The sequence below is a fragment of the Carassius gibelio genome, chromosome B5 (assembly GCF_023724105.1).
Source record: "Carassius gibelio isolate Cgi1373 ecotype wild population from Czech Republic chromosome B5, carGib1.2-hapl.c, whole genome shotgun sequence".
In the NCBI taxonomy this organism is placed as follows: Eukaryota; Metazoa; Chordata; class Actinopteri; order Cypriniformes; family Cyprinidae; genus Carassius; species Carassius gibelio.
Window position 1 is genome coordinate 38,858,258 of NC_068400.1, and position 23,809 is coordinate 38,882,066.

Consider the following 23,809-nt stretch of genomic DNA (forward strand, 5'->3'; position numbering starts at 1 on the left):
CTTCTGTTCATTCATCAACTACAGACTCCGCAAGACTTCGAATCATAGCTTTTGAAGCTGTGTGAATGCATTTACATGGTGTTTAAATGAGAGAGATGCTCTCAATTCTCTTACTCTACATTCAAAAAGTTTTTTTTTCTAAAGCCATAGAAGTTTACCTGATGATTGTTTTCTCTGAATACTTTTTATGCTTTCTTTCCGCTTTTTCTCATAACCGTTTTAAATTGAACATGATACACTTAATATACATTTATAGCAGCAATCATAAGTGCAAATAAATAAGAAAGAAACACCAATAAAATTGGGGAGTGGAAAATGTACAAATGAACAGAGCGGTCCCTCGTCATCCCAACATATTTGCAGGCTTGCTTAGTCTTAATGCATTTTAACTGATGGAAAATAGGTACAAAATTAATATTTTTAAATCTTGAGAAATAAAGTTTTGTCTTCATTTGCTAAAAAAGTATAAATGATTTCAAAGGACATTAGCTTGAGAAAATACTCACCCGTTAGCAGAATGTGGAATTTAGTTTTTCATGGAATACGCAAAGACCTTCAAAGTAAAAACCTATTCTGTATTATGCATATTAGTCGAGCCATAACTTATATTTGCACTTTTGCATCTTTTTGTCTAAACTGTAAGTGATTAGGATAATTTGTTAAGATATAAATGCAGTAAAGTCTGCTATGAGTTATACAATTATATATATACTGCACCAACCACTTATTAACACATAATAACTGATTATAGAACAGCATATGCATAGAAACCAGTTTTTAATTCCTTAACAATAATAATTTACAATTGTATAATATACAGTCAGTGTAAAAGACCACAGCAGACATTGTGAGGAAAACTCCAATGATGGATTTTTATTGAGTGAGACCGAAAGCATTATAGGGGACACTAAGATGAATTTTCAGAGTTAAAAAAATTCCAAAAAACACTTTAAATTCTTTTTCTTTGAATCCCGTAGTTTCAAAAAGTCCTCTATAACAACAGAAGGGTTTTTCTGGCCCAGTTATGTTTCGACAAATTGCAAAGGTGGTATGATTCTTAAAAAGCCAGGAGTCACCATCTAATGCTGAACCTGGAATGTAAGCAGTTTGTCTTTATAGTTGTTTTCTCTCTTTTCTTCTCCATTTGCTGAACTTGTTCCTCTTTCTTAAAGACAATCAATTACGTTTAAAAGAAAAATAAAACAAACCCCATACAGAAACATCACAGACTCCAGAGAAACATCACGAGCACTAACGGACATACAGACTGAGAGCCTCCTCCCACCTCCCACTCCAAAACCAATCTACAAACCATCCGCTTAAAATGAAAGAAGAGAGAAAAACAGAACAGAAAATCAACAAAACGAAAGAAAGACGCCGCCTTTTTCCACACCTCTCACGTTGTAGACACCTGATACAGCCGCGGCCGAACACAAGACTCATTTAGTCGTTTAGTCAGCATTTTTGTGCTAAAAACCTGAACCAGTATTTACAAATTCGCTGATAAAAATATTCCTCTGGTGGTGATGGGCAGAGAGGAGGTTGTTGAGAGAGCTGGAGAGGGAGAGAGAATATTGGGAAAGAGAGAGGAAGATAAAAGAAAGGTAAGAGGGGAAAGGCAAAGGATGGACGGGCGGACGGATGGACAGATGTGGTGCTACTCTGTCTTCGGGTCCTCCTTCTCGGCCTCTGCCGCTTCGTCTGGAGTTTTCTCAACCTGTGTAATAAAACAGACAACCAATCAGAATCAAGCAGGACTGCCTCTGCACCAATCAGAATCTTTCTTTACAAAAAAAAGGAGGTCAACATAAGAAAATTCTCCTTAGTTTAAACTGTCAGTGTCTTTCTGAGGAATTATTTGAACTATGTTACTAAGTACTTCGGCAATCTGAAATAAAACGTACATACACATGACATGTTTATGTATGATAGGTGCTTTTTGAGGTAGACTTATTGTATACACACACACACACACACACACACACACACACACACACATATATATATATATATATATACACACACACACACACACACACACACACACACACACACACACACACCTCATTGGTCTTAGTCTCCCCGTTTTCTGATTGGTTCTCCTCCTTGGACTCCTCAGCCTTTGCCTTTGCTTTCTTGTCTTCCTTTTTATCGTTCACTTCCTTCTCTTTCTGCCAGAGAGGAAACGACAGAGCAAAAGAATGAATATAGAGAATTACATATGAGATTACACACCAAAGCATGGAGACAGATGAGTGATACATGAGCGTCATGTGTTTATGAATAGCATAAATACCTTGGGAGTTTTTTTCGGTTTGGGTTCAGGTTTTGGAGGTGTTGGTTTCTGAAGGGATACAATAACATGATTTATTAATCCACAAATGTACTTTTTGATATAAAAAAAATAATATGTAAACAATACACGTTCATAATAAAAAGTTGAAATAATGCACAGAATGGCCTATGTTGATCTGCTTTATCCTGAATTCAACACATCATCTTAAATGACTGGCAAAATTATGCTGAAGTTAAAAAAATAAATAAAATAAAATAAATAATAATAATTATGTGTATCTATCTATATATATCTATCTATATATCTATCTATCTATATATATATGCTGAAAATAAAAACTTGGGCAGATATTATGTTTTCTGACCTTGTTGCTCTGAGATCAGTGGTAATTTCAATTGTCAATTAACACAAGAAGTGTTAAAAACTATTTCCAAGCTATATTTAAAGTTCCTCAAGTCTTTTGAGATCAGAAAAGTTTTAAAAACAATGTATAATGGTAAAATAAAAAAATCTCTTTGATAGAATAACTTACCGCTGATAATCTAGCAGACCTTCTCTGAGGCTACAAGAGGAAGAAAGAAAAAAAATATATTATTATTTATTAAAATAAAAAAAATAAAGAATTGTTCCTTGTTCTCATGTCACTTATAGTTTGTGTATTTAGCAAGTTTATACTTTAAACTTGGCATAGTGTACTACAAATATTACTTGCTCTAATGACAAATTACTTGGGTTTTTTGTTTGTAATTCGATTTTGGATAAAAGTTTCTGCTAAATAAATAAATGTAAATGTATACATAAAATACTGGTTTTGATTACTTGAATATGCAACCCATAATTGCTTTAGAAATTTTAGTAATTTTCCTTTCTCACCTCCTCCTTGACTTCTCCATCAGTTCCCTGCAAATCAGCAAAACAAATATCACAAGTTAGTACATGAGCTACGATTTTATTAACATAAAGGGCGGGAAAAACAAAAATGAAACTTGTAGAAACATTGGGATGTGCTGTTCTGCACGTTTGTAAATGTGAGCAACATGCTGGTTTGACAAAACTTGTTTTTTTTTTTAGCTTTTTCGTGCTTTAAATTAGCTTTAACTGAATATTCGTGAATAAGTTTTTTTTTCAGCGGACAGAAGCGCAAAATGGTGCGTCAACTTTTTTATTAATTATTTTTCATGGAGCATTTCACTCGGGCTCCACATTTTAATAAGGAGGAGGGGCGCGATGATCCCGCCTCAGCGCTGCCGCCTGGCGGCAAGCAGGCGTCATGACACCCCTCTTCCACGGCGAACAAAGAAAATGCATTAAAATTGTTTAAAAACGCGACCGTCTTTTCGCAAAATTGACACCATTCAGAAAATTAGAGCTATCCAGCTATTTTTTAATCACAATTCGACGGCGACTGAGGCACGATTGCGCTTATAATCGTCGGTTTTCGCGTCGCGCTGTGCTGGAGATGGAGAGAGAGAGGGCAGCATGGCTGCGGTTCCACGGGCATGAGATCAAGCCGAGCTTCAGCACAGCTCTGCTCCACTAAAACCCTTCTGCTTAACGCCCCACCGTCGACAAAAACACCGCGATCCGGCGGGAAAAAATCGGAAAAATGACAACGATTTTTTACCTGCTCACTGATTCTAAAGAAGTCGCCTGGTTTTTTATTAAAAAAACATTGTCTCGAGGGCTTCCTAATTTCACGACTGATTAGTAAGGGCAAAAGTGTAGCCGTACGCCGCGCTCGGCTTTTCTACATACCTTTCTCTTGGGCATGTTGAGTTTGGGATATTTTTCTTCTTTTATGCAAAACTAACAGGTTATCTTTTGTGATTCGGAGTTCACAGTTCAGGAGACTGTCGTCCGCTATGCACTAATTCTGTAGTAAACACAGGGCTACATTAGAACCAGTGGTTGAATGGGAGGGTGGGGGCGGGGCCACGCTGTGACTGACGTCTCGCTTGTCCAATCAGCGGGCGTCTAGGTCCGCCACTGAAGAGGCAGATTCTTACCTCCGCTGTGCTTTTACGCGCGAAATCCTGAGCTGTAAATCCAGCGGCGTACCTTCCTGCATAAAGTTCCCCTTCCAACACGTTAAAAACCTATAGTTTTACGCGCCTTCTGTACTAAATAAAGCTCTGCCCCACAATACTGAAGTGAGGAGGAATAGCATACCGTTTAAGCCCGGTAATAAAGTCAGCCTCCTTCATAACTGTCCGTGTGCACTGTATGGCCACAGCATCTCTGCCTTACTGAAGTTAACTAATTGCTGACTAAATTTCTTGAAGCAGGTGAGCAGAGGTATCTTAGGTATCTTAGTTAGCTCTTTTTGCACTTTCGGTTAGTATGTGGTAATCTGTTATAGAGAAGGAAAGCCACAAGAATTTTCTCAGTTCTGCTTTATTAAAGCAGACGCCTAATCTGTGTAAGTGTTTGGGTGCGGATGTGTTTGTGTGTGCGCGCGAGATATATAACTGCTTACTTCCTCTGTTGCTACACAGAGCAGAGACACCCGATCAGAGAAAACATCTCAGCGATAGATAGATAGATAAACTGACTATCCAAAAGTGACTATACATTGGAAACATTTCTGTTTCTGTAGTCATAAGCCTACAAGGCATCCTACTCTAAAACATTTGGTAAGCTTCTTTTATTATATAGCTTATATAAATAGACAGTTGTGACTATATAATTATATGCTGTTTTTTGTTCACTTGTTGTCTAAAGGATTTGAACAGTAAATTTGGGTTATTTAATTGATCTGGTTAAAGTGATAAAATTGTAGTAATCTTCTAAATTCTAAGTCTTTAAGGAAAATTTGACCCCAAAACAAATTCTGTCATCATTAGCTCGCCCTTCTCTTGTTCCAAACCTTTATGATCTTTGTTCTGTTAAACACAAAATAAAATATTTTGAAGAATGTTGGTAACCAAGCAGTTGATGGTAGCCATTGACTCACAAAGTATTTTTCTTTGTCCATACTGTGGATGTCTGTACTGTTTGGTTGTAAAAATTCTTCAATATATCTGATTTTGTGTCCAACAGAAGAAAGAAATGCATACAAATTTTGAACAACTTGAGGGTGAATAGAATTTTCATTTTTGGATGAACTTTACCTTAAAATTGTGTAATTTCATTCTTCTAATCCTTTTAATATAAATCATTTTATAGAGGAAGGAAGTGCAATCAGTATGTTCAGTGTGTGTGTGTGTGTGTGTGTGCGAAGTTTCCATAACTCGGTCATTCAGTTCTGGTAAATTCCTCTTTTCAGTTTGATTTCATTTTATGCTTGATGTTATGTTTGATTATGCGCAGTTTTATGATGTAAGTATTAAAATGTTGTTTCATTTGAAGCTGCTTTTCTGTGTAGGAGGCTATCATCAAAGACTATAGAAATACTATCATGCTCGGAGAAGCCTTCCTTCATGTTCTGAACTGCGCAGAAGACATCACAAATCATGATGGACGTGCTCATACACACTCATCCGCCCCCATGACCCGTCCTGACCCCTGTGCAGCGAACGCCGCTGCCAGATCTCCTCTGACACCACGAACTGTGAGAGGTGAGAGACCATTCTGGGTTATTAGGATGAAGTTGTGTAAAAATAAATGTATGTTAATCTGACTGTTGGCATTAAGAGATTTTTGTTTTTATGCCAGGTAATGGAAACTAGCTATTTAATTTGAACAATAGAGGAAAATTAATTATAGAATACAAAAGTGGCCAAGGTCCAAGGAACAGTCAGTATATGTAAAAATACATTTTAGGAGGGAAGTGTGATGCTGCTGAGCATTTTTGCTCACAGACTGAAAAGCCACATAAATGTAGGTGTTAAACTGAGTAGAGTTTACAGAACAATTATAATGCAGAATGTACAAAATGAAAATTAAGTCATTACAAACCTGTATGATTTTTTAGAATACAAAAGAAGACTTTTTGTCAATTGAATATCCATACAATGTAAATAAATGGGGTCCAAGACAATTTTATTTTTATAGACAAAAAACACTGAGCCTTTCAAAACATTATATTCTGTGTTACATAGCAGAAAGAAATATGTATGCAAGTTTTTAAATGACATGAGGGTGAGTAAATGAACACAACACATTTATTTTGGAATGAACCATGCATTTAAAGTCACCATGAAACAATCAAGATGGACAATTCTTATTTTTCATGAAATATCAAGGTGTTTATTATAAAAGATGGATATCAATGTTTTTTTTTTTAAGATTCATGTGCCCCTGTTTAATCAAAAACATTAACTTCCCCTCCCAACAACTTGTCAATCACATGAGACTGCATCAACTCGCAAGACAACGATTCAATCAATTCCACATTGACAAAATTTCTTTTTTGACTCGTTACTCAGGTTCACTTTGCAATTAAGAAGAAGATGATCAGAATGTAATTTGCACGTCGACTTTAAGTGATAGTAACGTGCAATAGTGCATAAAAAAATGTGTACCATTCTTCACAAAGCCCATTTTAGCATCTTTGTTCATTTTCCAATTCAGCTTTACAGCTATGACAATGCAAAAGAGGCTTAAAATAAGAGGTTTAAATAAAATAAAAACTAAATAAGAACATTTTGTCAAACTTTTCCAAGTGCTTCCTCATTTAGCTGTGAATTGTGAAGTGAATTGCACATAAGCGGCATTTGTATGGCGAAATTAAAACAGTCATTCAGTGAACTAAGACACTTTGCTTCAGGCTTTTTTTTAAAAGATGAGGCTGTTATAGCGGTGCCTGACCTGTTTTCTCTTCCTGTCAGCTGGCAGGCCTGAATGCCTGGAAAAGCAAGGGAAGTACCGAGCCTCTGCACCCAGCAACGGTATGCCCATTCTCAGCTGTAGCGGGGAGGATCACTTGGGCATGATGCTGTTTGGCTCCTGGTGCTGTCCCAGCTTCTGCAAAAACTATCCAGACCTCCGGCTTGCTGGTGGCCGGCTGGAGCACTGCAGCCCTCATAACCCAGACCTGCTCAATCCACCAGACGCCGGGCCACTGCTACAATCACAGGACCTAAGCTCTCTGGAACCCTCTCTGGAAGCAGGTCAACAGGCAGAGGCTGTAACCCAGCCGGACGAGGAGTATCTTGTCATGGAAAGTGTTCAGAGTCCTGGCTGGGAGAGAAGGCTTACCAACTCCATGTTGAATGGCTATCTAGAAGTCCAAATGCTGGAGGTGTTTTGTCAGCACATGCATAACATGGCGTGCTGTGGATCATCATTGCTGAGCACTGACGTCATGCCGGCACTGGTGCCTACTAGCCTGACTGTAGCCAAAGAACAGACACCCAGTCAGGAAGAAGAGCTGGATTCTTCATCCAATAATGTTGTGCAGTATTTAAGCGCTTGTTCAGCACCAGCCACATCACACTTCAGCTCACCTGTGCTGCGAATCTCAGAAGCTGAGTAAGCCACCACATGAAATACACAGAGATCCTGCCCTTGTAACATTTCTGATGTTGGGCTCCTGATTTTTGCCCAACACACAAATACTTGAAGTTATCTGTGTTGTTAAAGGAATGTTCTGTATGCAATACTGACAGCACTTGTGGCATGTTGATAACTATGATAACAATGAAGTACACAGCAGATAGGTAAGCAGATAAACATCAACGTTTCATTTTCGGGTGAACTATCCTTTTAACATACATCATGTTTCGAAAGTATAGGCATTTGATTTATATAATTTGTGTTAACATGAGAAATAGTGACTTAATCTGTGTAAAGTTATACACTATAAATATATATATATATATATATATATATATATATATATATATATATATATATATATATATATATATATATATATATTTATTTGATCGAAAATAAAACCACAACATTGTTAAATATAATTACAATTTAAAATAAGTTTTTTTTTGTTATAAATTTATAAAACAAATTAATATATTCATTATATAAAAACTTTATTTTGTGATGGCAAAGCTGAATTTCTCAGCAGTTTTTATCACTGGTCTCCAGTGTCACAATCCTTCAGAAATCATTCTAAAATGCAGATTTCCAGCTTAAGAAATATTTCTTATCATCAATTCAGAAAATAGTTGTGAAATCTTTTGTGGAAATTATAATACATAATTTGTTTTCAGGATTCTTCGATGAATAGAAAGTTCAAAAGAACAGAATTTATTTTAAATAGAAATCTTTTGTGACAATATAAATGTCTTTACTGTAACTTTTTGATCAATTTAATGCTTCCTTGCTTAGCCCCCAATTGTAAACTGTAAGCTGTTTTTTTTTTGTTGCTTAATTTACAAATTTTGTTGACAGTTTAATTAATATTTCTCTAAATTCACCCTTTCCAACCTTCAGAGAATAACAAATTGACAAAACAATTGCAAACTCAGAAAGATCAAAATATCTGTCCCATCCTCTCCAAGCCTCTTCCACTGTAGCCTCCATCGACATTAATAGCACAAGATACTTTGGGAGAAGAGGAACCAAAATCACACAGTCATGTGTATACTGTGTATAGACCTTTATAGATGTTACCACTTCCTCCTAAACAGCCAATCATGTTTTTCTCCCTCAGTCTGGCTGCTGACTGCTACACTTTCACTATCCTAAAGAAGTGTTTGAAAAGAAATTGAAACTTTATTAACTTATGTCCTCGGTTATGTTGCCATAATTCAGTTACATCCATTATTTTTTTTTATTGTGTTTATTATAATGTTTCTAATAATGTGTAACTTTTCAATAATTGTTATTAAATACTGACACCTGCTGTTCATACTGTAAAATGACACACAGACGGAGAAAAAACGCTGGCTGATCTATTGCTGGCGCCCTCTTCTGGGAGCTTCGGGAACGGCGGCCAATGTCAAGATGAAAGGTTATGTCATACTGTCCATGACATTGCCCTTCATCCAGAGCTGTGAAAATTAAAATTGTATATATTACATCGATGATTATAGCTAAAGTACACGCACTGCATTCAAATATGTTATTTTAAGCAATGCATTAATGTAGTAATGGATGTGAGAAATAAAACCTAAATGCCTTTACTGCTATGAATGTGCTGACATACTGATTTGACGTCATTGTGACATCACATTTAGGGAGGCACCGACATAACAGTTAATGGACCATGAGTGTGTTTGTGTGTGTGTGTGTGTGTGTGTGTGCGCGCATGCTGATATCCTGGCACCACACACAGAAGACAAACTCACAGCATCATCAACAGGATTAACTGTTAACTGTAAATGTGTTTGCGTGTGTGTCTTAATCTGTTCTGTGCCAACATGGCTACTTAACACTCTTGTAGCTGCTCTGTGGGCATCTAAACGGGCTCTTTAGCCTAGCACCATGTGGTAAACCATAATACCAGATGGACAACTATCTCTTTTTCTCTCTCTCTCCACTAGTCCTGGAAACGGCTCAGGCTAGAATAACATTCATTCTATTCCCTTGCCATATTTTGATGTCCTGTGGTACGGGACAGGAATGTAAATGCATATGGGTCAATTATGTGATGGCCATTTCTGCTACATTTAAAAAAATAATAAAATGTTTAATTTTAAATAAATGCTATTTATAGACAAATAACTCAACGCCCTCTTTTGAGATGTACTTGGCAAGTTTTATAATTTCTGAATTAAAATGAATTCAGTCTTCAGTCGAATTTTATGTAACCGAAGACTTAAATGATAAATTCAATTAAATTCATGACAATTCTTAAAATGATAAAATAAATAATAAAGAAAATGAAATTTTGAAATAAAAAAAGCAAAAAGCTTTTGTAATTTTCTTTCTTTCAGTCACCTTAAAAATGTTTAAACAATGAATAATTAAAATCATGTATTTGCATAGTGCTTTTCACAATGTAGAATTGAATTTAATGTACATAGTATTTTAGTAATTTCCATTTGGTTACATCTGTCATTAAATCAATATTTTAGAGAAAAGTAGCCTATATAAAACCAATATGAGCCCAAAGACTGTACATATTTAGAGGCACATGTGTATATTTTAAAGAATTTCTTTTTTTCTATAATCTCGGTCGTCCTTATCTGTTACTGCTCCATAACCAGAGCCCCAGGACCCCCACTCTGATTGTCTTTCTGTGCCTTTCCGATCTTTAATGAGCAGCTAAGAATTGGGTTCTCTGTCTATTTTATCGGGTGACCCGGTTTCCCTGGCTCGATCGGTTGCAGTTCCAGCAGGCGCACACTCCGACTTTTGCTATTCGAGTGATGTTGGGCTGCGGTGACGTAAGCGAACGGGCGCGCATAAATTTTCCAGACGCGGACACAGGAGCGAGCTCGCGTAGACCCAAAACGGTCCAACCCAGAGAGAGAGAGAGACGCATGCAAGCACGCATACCAAGTAGTCGTTTGCAAAGCACTCGGCTGCTTGTCGCGCTCAGTATCGGACCCAGCGGAGCTGTTCAGCGTTTATCGGTAGTGTGACCGAACAGTCCCCGCGCTCACGGAACCGCTGACCCATGTGATACTGCAGCGTTGTGAGCGCGGAAGGGAGGGGGACGAGAGACATATTTTCCCCTCTGCATCTCCACTCGGTAGACTGGAGAAGTAGGTGATCACTTTGGAGGGAGAGAGAGAGAGAGAGGGAGAGAGCGCTGGAGGGGGGGCCGGGTAGAGTTGCGAGCGTGGATCTCTCACCGTCGCAGTCCTCCGCGAGGATGTATCCAACAGCGAGGCTCCGTCAATGCAACGGAATCACATGTGCCCCTGTGATCTAACGGCGGTTCCGTTCTGTTTCTCTGGGTTCGGATGGTCCGCGCGTTCCATACGCAATTCAGCCGAGAAATCAACGCACACCAGCCATGGCGCTGGTCATGGAACCCATCAGCAAATGGTCCCCAAAGCAGGTGCTGGACTGGATGAAAGGTAAAATACGCCCCCCGCAGTGTCTCTGCATGACCTATAGCCGGTGGGAGAGGAATGGGTGAGCGGGAAGAGTCCCTTGCAGTGAGGTATTGATCGCGCTTGTGTGCCATTTTGCGCGTCTGCTCGGCGCACCATGATGTGTGTGATCCGCACAGCGCTACACGCGTCGCGCAAGAGGGGGTGTGCGTGTGGTCTGGGGATGCGTGTTCTGTTTTGCAAAAAGATGAGCCAAAATGGTTATAATGGCACAAAGGACGTTATGGCGTTTCATACAGCGCCTAAACAAACACACATACGTGCATTCGTGCGTGCGCACGCAGATAGTGACAGTGAGAAAGAAACAGAGAGGCTGTTTCCAGCCTCAGTGAATAAATCTCCCCCTCGCGCAGTGATAACTAGCACCATGGACAGAACCAGGCCGTCGCGCGCTGTGCTGCTCTGCAGATGCGCGTAATCTAGGGACTAGAAGAGGGATGACGGTATCTGTGGAAGCCAGCTGAGCTTTAACAGTGCCCCCATTGCGAACATTTATTCCTTTAAATAACTTATATCACTGTTTATGTGACTAGATAGGGTTTAATATACGTATCTTCTTTTTTTTCAGATTTACTAGAAATTGTTTCAATTCCTTTCAATGCTTGACTACAATCTATTAACTTTTTCACAGTAGGCTACATATAGTGCCTATTGCTTTGCTTCTAGTCTCTTGCACAAGTATAACTATTCCATTGTTACTGAGAACAGACTGCACATTTTTTACTTGAATTTGATAGTACTGTTACCCATATCTGTTTTAGTAACTAAAAATGGTTTGTTACAAACAAACAGCATTTAACACATTGTTACACTTTATTTTAAGGTGTCCTTGTTACACTGTAATTATATATTTAAGTACTAAGTAATATTAATTAGCTACACGTACTTACTATATTGTTAGGGTTAGGCTTAAGGTAACTTACATGCAATTGTGCATAATTTATTGTTATTATAATAATAAGTACATGTAACATGTATAGCAAGGACACTTAAACAGCACTTTAAATTGCATTTTCTTGTAAAAACTCCAATGATCTTTGTTTTATTTAGAAAAAAAATACAGTATATGTACTAGCTGACCTACTTATTTCTTATGTACTAATAAGAATCCTAATAGTTATTGTCTATTTCACCCTTACATGTACTTATTTTTATGAGAACCATAGTGTTTGTCGCAATGGTTAGCAACAATTCTCATTAGTTCACCAGTTACAGTTGCTTTTTACTTGTTATATCACTATCAATTTAATCACTAGTCAGAATGACTTCTTTTAAAATGTAGTTAAATTATAAGTAGAAATAGAAGTAGAATTAAAACAGAAAAATATGTACTACTGTATATTCAGTTAGAACTAGGAAAACTGGAAGATATACATTTATGCCACTGGTAACAATTATTTTTCTTCTTGTCATATGCTACGACATGTTAGAATGGTTACTTCATAGTTCATTTACAATATTAGTATTAGTAATGACAAAACAAATATGTACCACTGTCTGTTCAGGTAGTACTAGGAAACCCAGAATTGATATAGTTATTTATTTGAGTATAAATTACCTAAGTATTGAGAAGGTCACAATTATACTTAGTTTTAAGGCATATAGGTTAAAACAGCCCCATACACACTCTCCAGAAGAAGGCAAGAGAGAGTATCCGTATGCTGCTTCCAGACAGGAATGCAGACCGTGCCGGTTTTGTCATGCACTCATAGCTCAGGGATGTGGACTTGGCCTTTCCTGTTTGGGAAACACTGATGGCATTTTAAAAAGCAACACAGTCACCTGATTGGAAATCCTTTTCCATCAATGACATGTTCCTCTTCAGATGACATGTAAAGACACATTGATGGATGATACACAGATGCTATAAGTAGAACATAATGGAGCAGCTGTGGTGGAGAGACAGAGGGCCAAAATACCAGCGAGATCAGACGTAATCTGAAGTGAAGTTTAAGGGCATTAGTGCACATGACATTCAGCTGCTCATATTCTCTACCAAATGAGCATTTCAAAGGTCAGATAACCTTTGCCACCAATCTAATAATGAATACGTGTACACAGGAGAATCAATAATGCTTGTGATCTTTTTTTCCAAAACAGCCTTACTGTAATTAATTTTTTTTAGGTGCATGTAGATTTATGTCCATTATATGGCTCTCATGTCTCATGATGGAACATTTTCTCTTTCTTTGCTATTATTGGTATTACTGCCATGTAAGTTAATGTAATCAATGAATCTGTGTTTCCTTCAGAATCTTACACACACAATGTTCGCAGTATTCAGTAAATCCTGTCCAACTAATTTTTTTAAAGACATGACTGATAAAACTCACATGTTTGTAGATCAGATTACACTGATCATGTTGTTTGGTTTTGATTCACTAAAGAGAACCAGCTCATAAAGAATCATTTATATGTTTTTAGTTCACTGAAAAGAGATAGCTGTTAAGAGGCAAACTATTTGTGAATTTTGATTAATAGAAAAGTACTGGTTCATAAGAGTCATTTGTTAGTAAATCTGTCTACACTGTTGTTTTTGTGTACAAACCTGGGAGGATATCTCAAACTAAAGATCACTTCTTGACATACTTCAAATTCATAAACTAAATAAAATGAAAAATCTGCTGTTTAAAAGCAGTGCAGGATCACTGATTAGTTCTGCATTTTAGAGAACTAGGTTTCACGGCCAGTTGCGCAGGACGGTTTCCATTTTCAGGAACTCGGTTCAGTGTCTCAGGTGCAACTGTAAAGTAGCTGCTTGTGCATAATTTTCACAATTACTGCTGACAAAGAGTTTGTCAGACCTCAGAGCACCTGTTCCAGGGTCAGTTTGCCGGCATGCATGCTTGCTATTTTCAAACTTTGCATCAAATTTGTTAAGATCCTGCACAATTAAATGTCTGTCAACATGACTGGTTTGCTTTTTTTGTGTTTATTGTGTACTGTTTTTATCCTAAATTGTATTTATTATTTTCAGTTTTTGGCTCGCTGCCATTGCCATTTTTCTGTTATGTGTATATTTCATTCTTCATTTTTCACCCTTGGTAGAATGCCAATAAAAAAAAAAAAAACTTGCATTGGTGCAGAGATGTGGCATGTGCTGATGATGTCTGTAATGATAACCTGCCTCCTCTAACATTACAGACATCTTGTAATGTAAAACTCTGCTGAGTGCCCAGTTTTGACCTTTACAGCTTACATTTGAGAAATCATCATGCAGGTTGACATATGATAGGGTCTTAAACCCCAAGATGACAGTTAGACTGTGGCTCTGCATTTAGTTCAGCAGTTCAGTGATTTTTTTGTTGTTGTTGAGGTTATTCCTTAAGGACGCATTATATATTGGTTGTAGCAATGATAAGTGTTTAGTTTAACAGAAAAACAATCAAACAAAGAAAAAAAACACATTGTCAACATGTATTATTTGGAGATTATCTGTCTGCAGTGGTTCTTCCTAGGGTTCATTGTTACTGCTACTCTACTGTCGCTTATCAGAGCATTTATCTCCACTGTTCTCTTTTAACAAATTGAGTGCACAGTCCATAAGCCCTAGTGGTGCACCTGTTTCATCTAATAAAATCTTTCCAGAGACCTAGGCATTTCATTTGCAAACCTATTCAACTTGTTTTTATCTCTTCATATTTTAGGGTTAAATAACAATTCACCAGGTCCTTGGTCAGGCGTTTAAAGCATAACTTTTCAGATTTGTAACAGGGTTTGTGTTGTTACATGTAAGTAGTATTTGTTAACAAACAATGTGTACTTTTCCCTGTGTTGCCTGCGCAGAGATTTCAATTTATTTGTCAGCAAAAGTTTGCCAGATAACAGAAAACTACAGACCATACTTCCACATTTTTGTATCCTTGCAAAAAGGAATGCCATAGCTCTGTTTTATCAAGTCCAATTTATGTTTTTAGTTCGAATAAAAGCCCATCTTGTCAGTGTTGAATTACCCTGATTTCACTGTTTCTGCAGTATATAGCGTGCGCAAATTCTGTTAGCATGGAAATCCCAGATGAGCTGTAATAGATTTGCCAAAATGTGCATTATACAATAGAGCTCACTGCCCTAAATACTGTATCCTATAATAGAAAGTGTTCAACCTTACCGTTAATTTGCTGTGTCATAAATTCATCAGAAGAAAAAAAAACTTAAGACATTGCATTAAAAAAAAAAAAAAAAAAAAAAAAAAAAAAAATATATATATATATATATATATATATATATATATATATATATATATATATATATATATATATATATATGAAGAAAGGGAGGTGCAAAAAGGCATGGAAAGCCAAAACACCATATGAAATCTATCAGTAATTAGAAAGCAATCCTGCTCCTCCTCTGATGACCAACGTGTCACACTAGAAGCATTTCACGATGGGTAAAAGCAAAGAGGTTTCTCAAGACCTTCGCAACCTTATTGTTGCAAAACATACTGATGGCATTGGTTACAGAAGGATTTCTATACTTCTGAATGTTCCAGTGAGCAATAAAGCCATAATCCGGAAGTGGAAAGAACATCATTTCACCATAAACCAGTCATGACCAGGTGCTCCTCAAAAGATTTCTGATGGAGGAGTGAAAAGAATTATCAGAAGAGTTGAAAAAACACTTGTGGAGCGCTTCAGAAAGACATGGAATCAGCATGTACAATTGTTTCAAAAGAAAATAAGTAATGCACTCAACCGCTGTGGCCTGTATGCAGACTCTATTGCTGAATAAAAAGCATGTTGAAGCTCATTTAAAGTTTGCTGCATGAACTGTGAAATACTGGGAGAATATAGTCTGGTCAGATGAGACAAAAATAATGGCACTCACTGCACATCACCCCAAAACATCAAGGTGTAGCACTGGCAAAATTCATATAATTGAAGGAAGGATGAATAGAAAACTGTACTGACACATTCTTGATAAAAATCTGAGGGTAGCATTTCAGTGAGACAATGATCCCAAACACACAGCCAAGGAAACTCTCATTTGGTTTCGGAGAAAGAAAGTAAAGCTGGTAGAATGGCCCAGCCAATCACCTGACTAGAATTCAATAGATAATCTATAGAAAGAACTAAAGATTATAGTTTATAGAAGAGGCAAATAGAACCTTCAAGATTTGAAGATTGTTTGTATGGAAGAATGGGTCAAAATCACACCTGACTAGTTTGTCCAAACAGTAGAAAGTGTGAATTTCAGTAAGTGTGTTCAAAACTTTTTCCCTGTGTTATTCCATTTTACTACACACTGAACTTATTTGTTTCGCTTTCTTTGTGGATCACTTTGGTTGTTTCTGACAACTGGTGAAAGTTCATGTCAACAGCACCTTAAGAAATATATTTACTTTCAATACTTATTTTACCTGCGGTATGTACGTATATGTATATATACATGCATTGTGATCATGTTTGAACAAAATAGCATATTTCTGTTTGGAATGTTTCTTAATGTATACAAGCATTTTCAGTATACTAGTATTAAGTTTGAACGCTGCATTGTTCTTATTCAAGAGAAAATTTTTTAGAACTTGTAGTTGAGATTCAGTTTCACTGCAATCTGGCAAATCTATTCATCAAGTTAACTTTGTTGGGCACAATTAAAGCAGACCCATAAAATCTAAATCTGGACATTCATGGCTTTTAGTTCATGTTAGATTTGAGGCCATAATCGTTTTAATCCATGTATTTGAAAGGAAAAAGAAACGTGCATTTTTAAAATATCACATTAGAACACGCTGTTTCACCAGGACATGTTCACATCTATTCAGCAGATGCTTTTATTCAAAGTGACTTACATTGCATTCAGGGTACACATTTGATCATTTCTTGCTTTCCCTGCAAATCAAACCCATGGCCTTGGCATTGCTAGCACTGTGTTCTACTATGAGCTACTGGAAGGCTGAATATGAAATAACACTGTACTCGTACTCAAGCCTTTTCATGGGATTTTTTAAGAACACAGTGGTTCTTAATATAGACTGGCTGTCTGAAGGGGACATGAGAATAAAGGTGAACTCAAAACCAAAGAGGTCAGGCCAGTTTAGAAGATAGACTACGTTTAAATATTCTCTCCTGTGCTGTTTCAAGCACTGCAAAATAACTTATATGATGAATGCCTTCAGTTTAATAAACCCAAAACAAATTGACTGCATTGGTGGGGAAAGGACTCTGCTCTTCCTAACCTTATCTGAACTGAGTGTTTTATCACTCATTACTTGCTCTTCCTGAAGCTCTCAAGGTCAGGTTCTCTCACTAAACAGAACACTCATTTCTTGCACTCATTCTTATTATTACCACCACAGTTGAAAACAGTTGTGCTGATTAATATTTGTAGGAAAACTGTAATGTATTATTTTCTGGATCCTTTGATGAATAGAACATTCAAAATGTCATTTATTGGAAATAAAAAAAAATGTTTGTAACATTCTAACTGTATTTACTGTCTAATAGAGAATATAATAGAGATTCTAATGGAGTGGGGATGTAGAACATATTAGTGATGTCATGAAAGAAAAAGACTAGAGAGCAGATACATTAATGACGTTTCATGTGCGCTCAACTGGGATGATCGATGAATTTTAAATACAGGTGGTCCACAGTGGGGTGTATCAGAAGATGAAACAGCAGCATGGACTGCTTGGATGTTTGTGAGCATGTGTGTTTCATTTGATCCTTTTCTAAGGGGTTTCCTCACGATGACTCACCTCTCTCAGTGGGAGGGACCTGATACATTTTCCCTTTGTCAGCTGTTCTTAGATCAGCGTGGAGTAATGTGTTAGCACAGATGTGAGATGGTGGGCTGTAAACCAGAAGCGTGGACTTGAAGAGATTGTGTGTGCGTGTGTGTGTGTGTGTGTCTTAAAGGAGGCTATACTCACAGAGAATTGAATGAAATTATGCATGATAATAAGCATTTTTTACTATGATAAAGTACTGTCTGCAGTTCTAGCTTAATATGCTGAGACAATGACACTGGAAAAAGGTTAAAAAAGGGAGTTTATACATCTGTTATTTCTAACTGATCTAAGACTTAAAAATCACACTGTAACAACTGATATTTTAAAGATTTAAAGTGCCCTCATGGATTTTAATTCCCTTTCATGCAGTGTGTAACAAATCTGATGCACCGTGTATAAAGTTATTGTCTCTCAAAAGAAAGAGTTGATTCTGAATCACTGAATCGAGTCTTTTTTAAAACGAATTCCAAGCCGTTTCCTGTTGACGACAACATGAAACATTAGCATATTGCCCGCCCACTTGTTGGACTTTTCGCGTTGGTCTGAACGAAAATGCAGATTCATTCTTTGCCACTAGTTGCCGCTTTTGGAGCCGTAAAATAGCTGTTTCCCCGGTAACGCTGTACACAAAGCAATACTGCGCTCACAAACACTGCTTTATCAGGCATTACAGGCCCATGATGAAATGAAAATGAGCCCAATCGACCAATCACCACAGATTAACGTCATGGAAAAGAGGGGTTTGGAAAAAAGAATAATTGAGCCACTGTTTGGGAGTTGTTGAGCAAGTAAGGTAAAAATAAATGCATATTACAAGACAGTGAAAGTGTTTTTTGACCTTACATGCATGTCAGCCTGTTGTTAAGGACTCCCAAAACCAAAATATGGCCCTTTATTACCTATAAAACAAAGACTGCTGGGTTTGGCTTTTGAGAACATTCAGTTTGACTCTTCCTACTTAAAAGTTTCTTGTTTTTTCATGTGTTGCTGCTTCTTTATAATTATTTGTGAAATTTACTTACAATTTCAGTGCACATTTGGCTATATTAAATATTATTTTATATAATATTTTATAAAATATATAATTCATTTTATAAAAAATGAATATACTAAAATATATTTGAAATACATTTATTTAAGAGTAAGTATACTTAAAATACATGAACATATTTACATAGTTAAAAATACTCAGTAATTGTACTTTTTTTATTCTAAAATGGTATACTTAAAGTCTACTCAATTGGAAAAACTAATTTTGTGCATTTTAATTGTGCAGCTAAAGATATACTCAAGTATATTTGTTTGTGCTGAAGTGGAACTACTGCAAATATACTTCAGGCACACTTGAAATATCTTGCGTTTAAAGACTTCTGTTATTCAAAGATCTACAATCCTGATCAATGGTGACATTAAAACACATTTTAGGCTTAATATTTAGAAATGTGCATTGTACACAAGTACTACTGAGAATAAAGTAATAAGAATTTTTATATAAAAAAGTTTCGAACCATATGTCAGTAAACATTTCTCTATACTAGAGAGCTATACTTAGTATGAAATGAATGTTTTTATAAAATATATATTTCTTTTTTACTAGGAAAATTTGCAATAGAAATATGTTTTTAAATATTTCATTTTTATTTTTATAAAACCTAGTCCAGAAATACAGTGGTGGCCAAAATAATTAGAACACTGGTATTTTCACCAGCTAAAAATCTGTTATTTGTATCTTTTGCTGTAGTGTGTCAGTTTACATTTCCAAACATTCATTTTGCCGATTATACTACAGCAAAAGATAGAACTAACTGACTTAAAACCAATTTTCAGCCAGTAAAAATACTACTGTTCTAATAATTTTGGCAACCATTGTACACCATTCCCACCTAATGGTCTGTTCATCCAACCAATGGCATACAGGGGGAGCGTTAACCGTGTGCAGTTCTGTTGGATGTTACAAATGCTTCCTTAAATCACAAAAATCTCCTTAAGCTGTTAAAACATCTTGTGTGTGAAATGCACGTCTATGTTTGCAATGTATGTATGAGTGTGCCTTTCCAGTATGGATGTGTTGTATGTGTGTGTAGGAAATGGAGGCCTTTATCATTCCCTGTGCAGGCTTACCTCCCCGTCTCTAAGCAACGGTTGCCAAGCAGCCCGTATAGCTGGAGCAGAACGAGAGAATGAAGAGAATGAGCACGAGAGAGAGTCTGTTTAGCTGAAGGACATCCTACTCACACACACACACACACACACACACACACACATACAAGTCAGGAAACTAACACAGGTTATCTTGTGTGTGCATTTGAGACCACAGAACTGGTTCTGAAGGACAGAGCGTGTGTGTATCCCCGAGTTCTGAATGTTCCATCTGAAGAGTCTCTCAGCCAGAGAGAGTGTGTGTGTGTGTGTGTGTGTGAGAGAGAGAAATGCAGGTGTGTGTCTCATTTTGAGAGACGTGTCTGTAATCACTAAGTGGTGTATCATCTTTTTTTAGGATAAAGCACACACTGTTACAGGAATTAGCCACTTGACATCACTGGCAGGTTTACTGTGTGCATGCAGTGTTTTTGTGTGTGAGCGTTGTGTATTAATCATCTTAATGACAGCTATCTATATGGAGAGAAGCACCATTACACTGGGTCACGTTTTAAGTTTATTTCATGACATAAATGAATTGATCACATGGTTGTGTTGCACTTTTCTGTCTCTCAGGGTTGGACGATTGTTTGCTGCAGTATATGAGGACGTTTGAGAGAGAGCAGATAACCGGAGAGCAGCTGCTTCACATCACCCATCAGGAGCTGGAAGAGCTTGGCGTGACCCGCATCGGACACCAGGAGCTCATTCTGGAGGCTGTGGACTTACTCTGCGCACTGGTGTGTGTGTAAAAGAGACTGGCTGTGATAATGATGTGTTTGTTTTGTATTAATGACACAACAGACATTTTAATCAAACTCCGCTTAACACTGAATGATTAGCACCCAGCGGGGATCTCCCAACCAGTACACAAAAAGAGGAGGGAGTGTGTGGAGGGAAGGGAAGATGCGTTTTTGATTTTGATTGGCTGGGGGAGGAATTCATGCATCATAGAGAGAGTGAGAGAGAAAGAGAGAGAGAGAGAGAGAGAGAGAGAGAGAGAGGGAGAGAGGAGGAGATAACATCCTCACTGCTGTTCATGCAAACTCATCTCAAGCAGAATTCCGTTTTTTTAGTAAAGAGCTAGTTGGAGTTAAACAATAAGAAGTGGACAGCAATAAATGCAAATGGGGTCCAAAACAATTTTATATCTGATCATAGATGACAGCTAATTTTTCAAAGGTTTTTGAAATAGCTTTCAGAAATATAAACAGCGATGACTTATTTTGTATTACTTTCTTTTTTCATTTTCATATTTTTATTATCATTTTATTTATTTTCTAAAAAAAAAAAAGCACATTTTTTGGACATTTTATTAGTTTTTATTTTAGTTCATTTGAATTTATATTTAATTTTATTATATTTAGATTTTAGTCAGTAATTTTAGTACGTTAACGCAAACAACTTGAACATTTTTGTCATTTTATATTGACATTTTATCCAAATGTTTAATAACAAATGTTACATATTTATTTTAATTTAATTTAAATGAATGAAAACAACTTTTACAAATTCTTTATAGTAGTAAACAATAACACAACTTAACATTGAAACGCCTGTTTCTACGGACTTTGATTTAAAGTATATATATTAAATATAGATATATATACAACATAAATTTAAAATGTTATATATTTAAAGATTTATTTTTGGCATTTTTGCGTTTATTATGACAGGACAGATCAGAACTGAAACTGAAGTGGTAGAGAGATGGGGATGGGATCCGGAAAGGTCCTCGAGTCAGGATTCAAACTCAGGATGCCTGTAGCACACTGTGCTGTATTTCAGTGTGCTGAGCATAAGGCTATCGGCACTGTTAAAATGGTATCTTATACAGTGGGAGAAATATTTATATGATCCCATGCTGATTTTGTAAGAAAAAATCCAGAAAAAAAACACATTATATAAAGTTTGCGTTTCAGTTAAACAAGTATTTGATCCTCTACTAACCAGCAAGAATTCTGGCTCCCACAGATTGGTTATGTTCCCATGTGGAACACAGATTAGTCCTGTCACTTTCAGATGTTACTCCTAATGTCAGCTTGTTAGGTTTATAAGACATCTGTCCACACAATCTGTATCTTCCATTCAAACCTCTCCCACCACCATGGGCAAGACCAAAGAGCTGGCAAAGGATGTCAGAGACAAGACTATGGATCAGCACAATTGGCTTAAATGGGAGTGGCTCAAGAAAAATAGAAAAAGCACCACTTAGATGTTGCTAGCTTTCTATGCCTCCATCACATAAATGCATAATACCTGGTTGCAATAACTTACAAAACAGCTTGGTCTCCTCATTTAAATAAGCTGCAGAGGAAGACAGTTGAGCGTGGGCGTGGTTTCAGTGCTGCCAGTGGACACGCCCCCAGCGTTTGAGAGCAGAGAATACTGCTTATGTTTGTCAAGATCTTGATAGCTTATTTTATTCACTTTCCATTTTTTTTAGGATTCAAATTTGGCTGGGTGGTTTTTCTGTGGTGGGAATAAACTCAGAACACACATTTAATATTGACTTTACATGGACTTTAAGGATTTAGAGAGAATCTATCAAAATCCCTCCTGAGATGTGTGCAAACTTGGTGACCAACTACAAAAACGTCTTACCTCTGTGCTTGCCAACAAGGGTTTCTGCACCAAGTACTAAGTCATGTTTTGCTTGGGGATCAAATGCTTAATTCACTCACTGAAATGCAAATCAATTTCTAACCTTAATATGATGTGTTTTTTCTGGATTTTTTTGGTTGGTATTCTGTCTCTATACGTTAAAATAAACATACCATACAAATTACAAACCCTTCATTTCTTTGTAAGTGGGCAAACTTATAAAATCAGAAGGGGATCAAATAAATATTTCCCCTACTGTACATTAGAGTTACCAGCCTGTCAACCACTTTGCTAAAATTAGGGTTTTGGCTTTAAAAGAAAATAATATTTGAAAAAAGTGCATGCCTCACAAGACCCAACAGAAATATTTCATCATCCCTGATATTACCATGCACTGACACAGACCATGTGAAGCACATCCAAAGTTCATTAAATGCATAAATTGGATTCAGCCTAAAAATTATACTTAATTTTTCAGCAGTCTACACAATAGAATATAAAAAATGCATTACAGAATCTCGTTGGAATATGTTATTGGGTATCATGAGGTGAACAGAATTAAAAAACCAAAAACACACAATGGCTGCCCTTTGATGCACCATCTTAAAGTCTTTTTCTCCTCATAAATGTTGCATTGAACCTTCTTTAAAACAAGAGTCACCTGTCACCAGATCATTCCTAAATCCTCACAGGATTCTGCAGACCTTACAGGGTTTGTTCTTTTAAAATCTTTCACTATTCTTTCTGACATACAGCTACCTGAACGTATTTCAATTCTAAAGATGCCTTGGAGAGCTTTTAAGCAGGTGCCATGAACAACATAAAAAAGATCTTACTGTTGAACCTATTTATATAATGTTCTATTTATAATAATGGTTGGAACATTTAATGGGTGTCTGCATATTAATATGCATTGTGGCTCTAATTTATGCAGCGATTGTGGTGCTTAGATAAGAGAACAACAGTCAGGATTATAAAATGACACATCAGTGCTGCAGGTACCAACAAACAAAAAATGGAGAGTCAGAAAACCCCTCCTGTTGTTGGGTCCAGCTCATTAATACTATAAACAAACCCGAAAGAAATGTGAGAAGATCTTCTGTTTGCCACTAAAAGCTTTGAAACAGT

General features: G+C 36.7%; 3 protein-coding genes across 5 annotated transcripts in view; 2 read left to right on the forward strand and 1 right to left on the reverse strand.

Annotated features, from left to right (window-relative positions):
- Positions 1–845: 845 nt before the first annotated feature.
- hmgn7 (high mobility group nucleosomal binding domain 7) lies at positions 846–4,267 on the reverse strand. Its single transcript, XM_052556152.1, has 6 exons — positions 4,052–4,267; positions 3,170–3,196; positions 2,829–2,858; positions 2,297–2,344; positions 2,064–2,171; positions 846–1,717 (listed from the first exon to the last, which is right to left on the reverse strand). Exons 1-6 carry the CDS (start codon positions 4,064–4,066, stop codon positions 1,658–1,660), a joined length of 288 nt encoding a protein of 95 aa, XP_052412112.1. The 5' UTR covers positions 4,067–4,267; the 3' UTR covers positions 846–1,657.
- Positions 4,268–4,766: 499 nt separating this feature from the next.
- On the forward strand, positions 4,767–9,334 carry si:dkey-237j10.2 (uncharacterized protein LOC568721 homolog). 2 transcript variants are annotated; one of them, XM_052556150.1, is made up of 3 exons: positions 4,767–4,929; positions 5,661–5,853; positions 7,066–9,334. In XM_052556150.1, the coding sequence occupies exons 2-3, from the start codon at positions 5,694–5,696 to the stop codon at positions 7,710–7,712; spliced, it is 807 nt and encodes a 268-aa protein (XP_052412110.1). In that variant the 5' UTR covers positions 4,767–4,929; positions 5,661–5,693; the 3' UTR covers positions 7,713–9,334. The 2 variants fall into 2 exon arrangements, with proteins under 2 accessions (XP_052412110.1, XP_052412111.1); XM_052556151.1 differs by having other exon boundaries at positions 4,773–4,929; positions 5,645–5,853.
- Positions 9,335–10,292: 958 nt separating this feature from the next.
- The window catches only part of si:ch211-26b3.4 (connector enhancer of kinase suppressor of ras 2), a 34,800-nt gene continuing 21,283 nt past the window's right edge, over positions 10,293–23,809 (forward strand). For both annotated transcript variants that reach the window (XM_052556153.1, XM_052556154.1), the window contains exons 1-2: positions 10,293–11,169; positions 20,654–20,817. In XM_052556153.1, the coding sequence (XP_052412113.1) occupies positions 11,106–11,169; positions 20,654–20,817 (228 nt within the window). In that variant the 5' untranslated portion in view covers positions 10,293–11,105. The remainder of the gene's footprint in view (positions 11,170–20,653; positions 20,818–23,809) is intronic.

Excerpts from the sequence above, each read along its gene's own strand:
- si:dkey-237j10.2 (XM_052556150.1), top strand. The coding sequence starts at position 5,694 with ATGCTCGGAGAAGCCTTCCTTCATGTTCTGAACTGCGCAGAAGACATC. Across the intron at positions 5,854-7,065 it reads GACACCACGAACTGTGAGAG|CTGGCAGGCCTGAATGCCTG; the intron begins GTGAGAGACCAT and ends TCTTCCTGTCAG.
- hmgn7 (XM_052556152.1), bottom strand. Across the intron at positions 2,859-3,169 it reads ATGGAGAAGTCAAGGAGGAG|CCTCAGAGAAGGTCTGCTAG; the intron begins GTGAGAAAGGAA and ends TTCCTCTTGTAG. Across the intron at positions 1,718-2,063 it reads GGGAGACTAAGACCAATGAG|GTTGAGAAAACTCCAGACGA; the intron begins GTGTGTGTGTGT and ends TTTATTACACAG.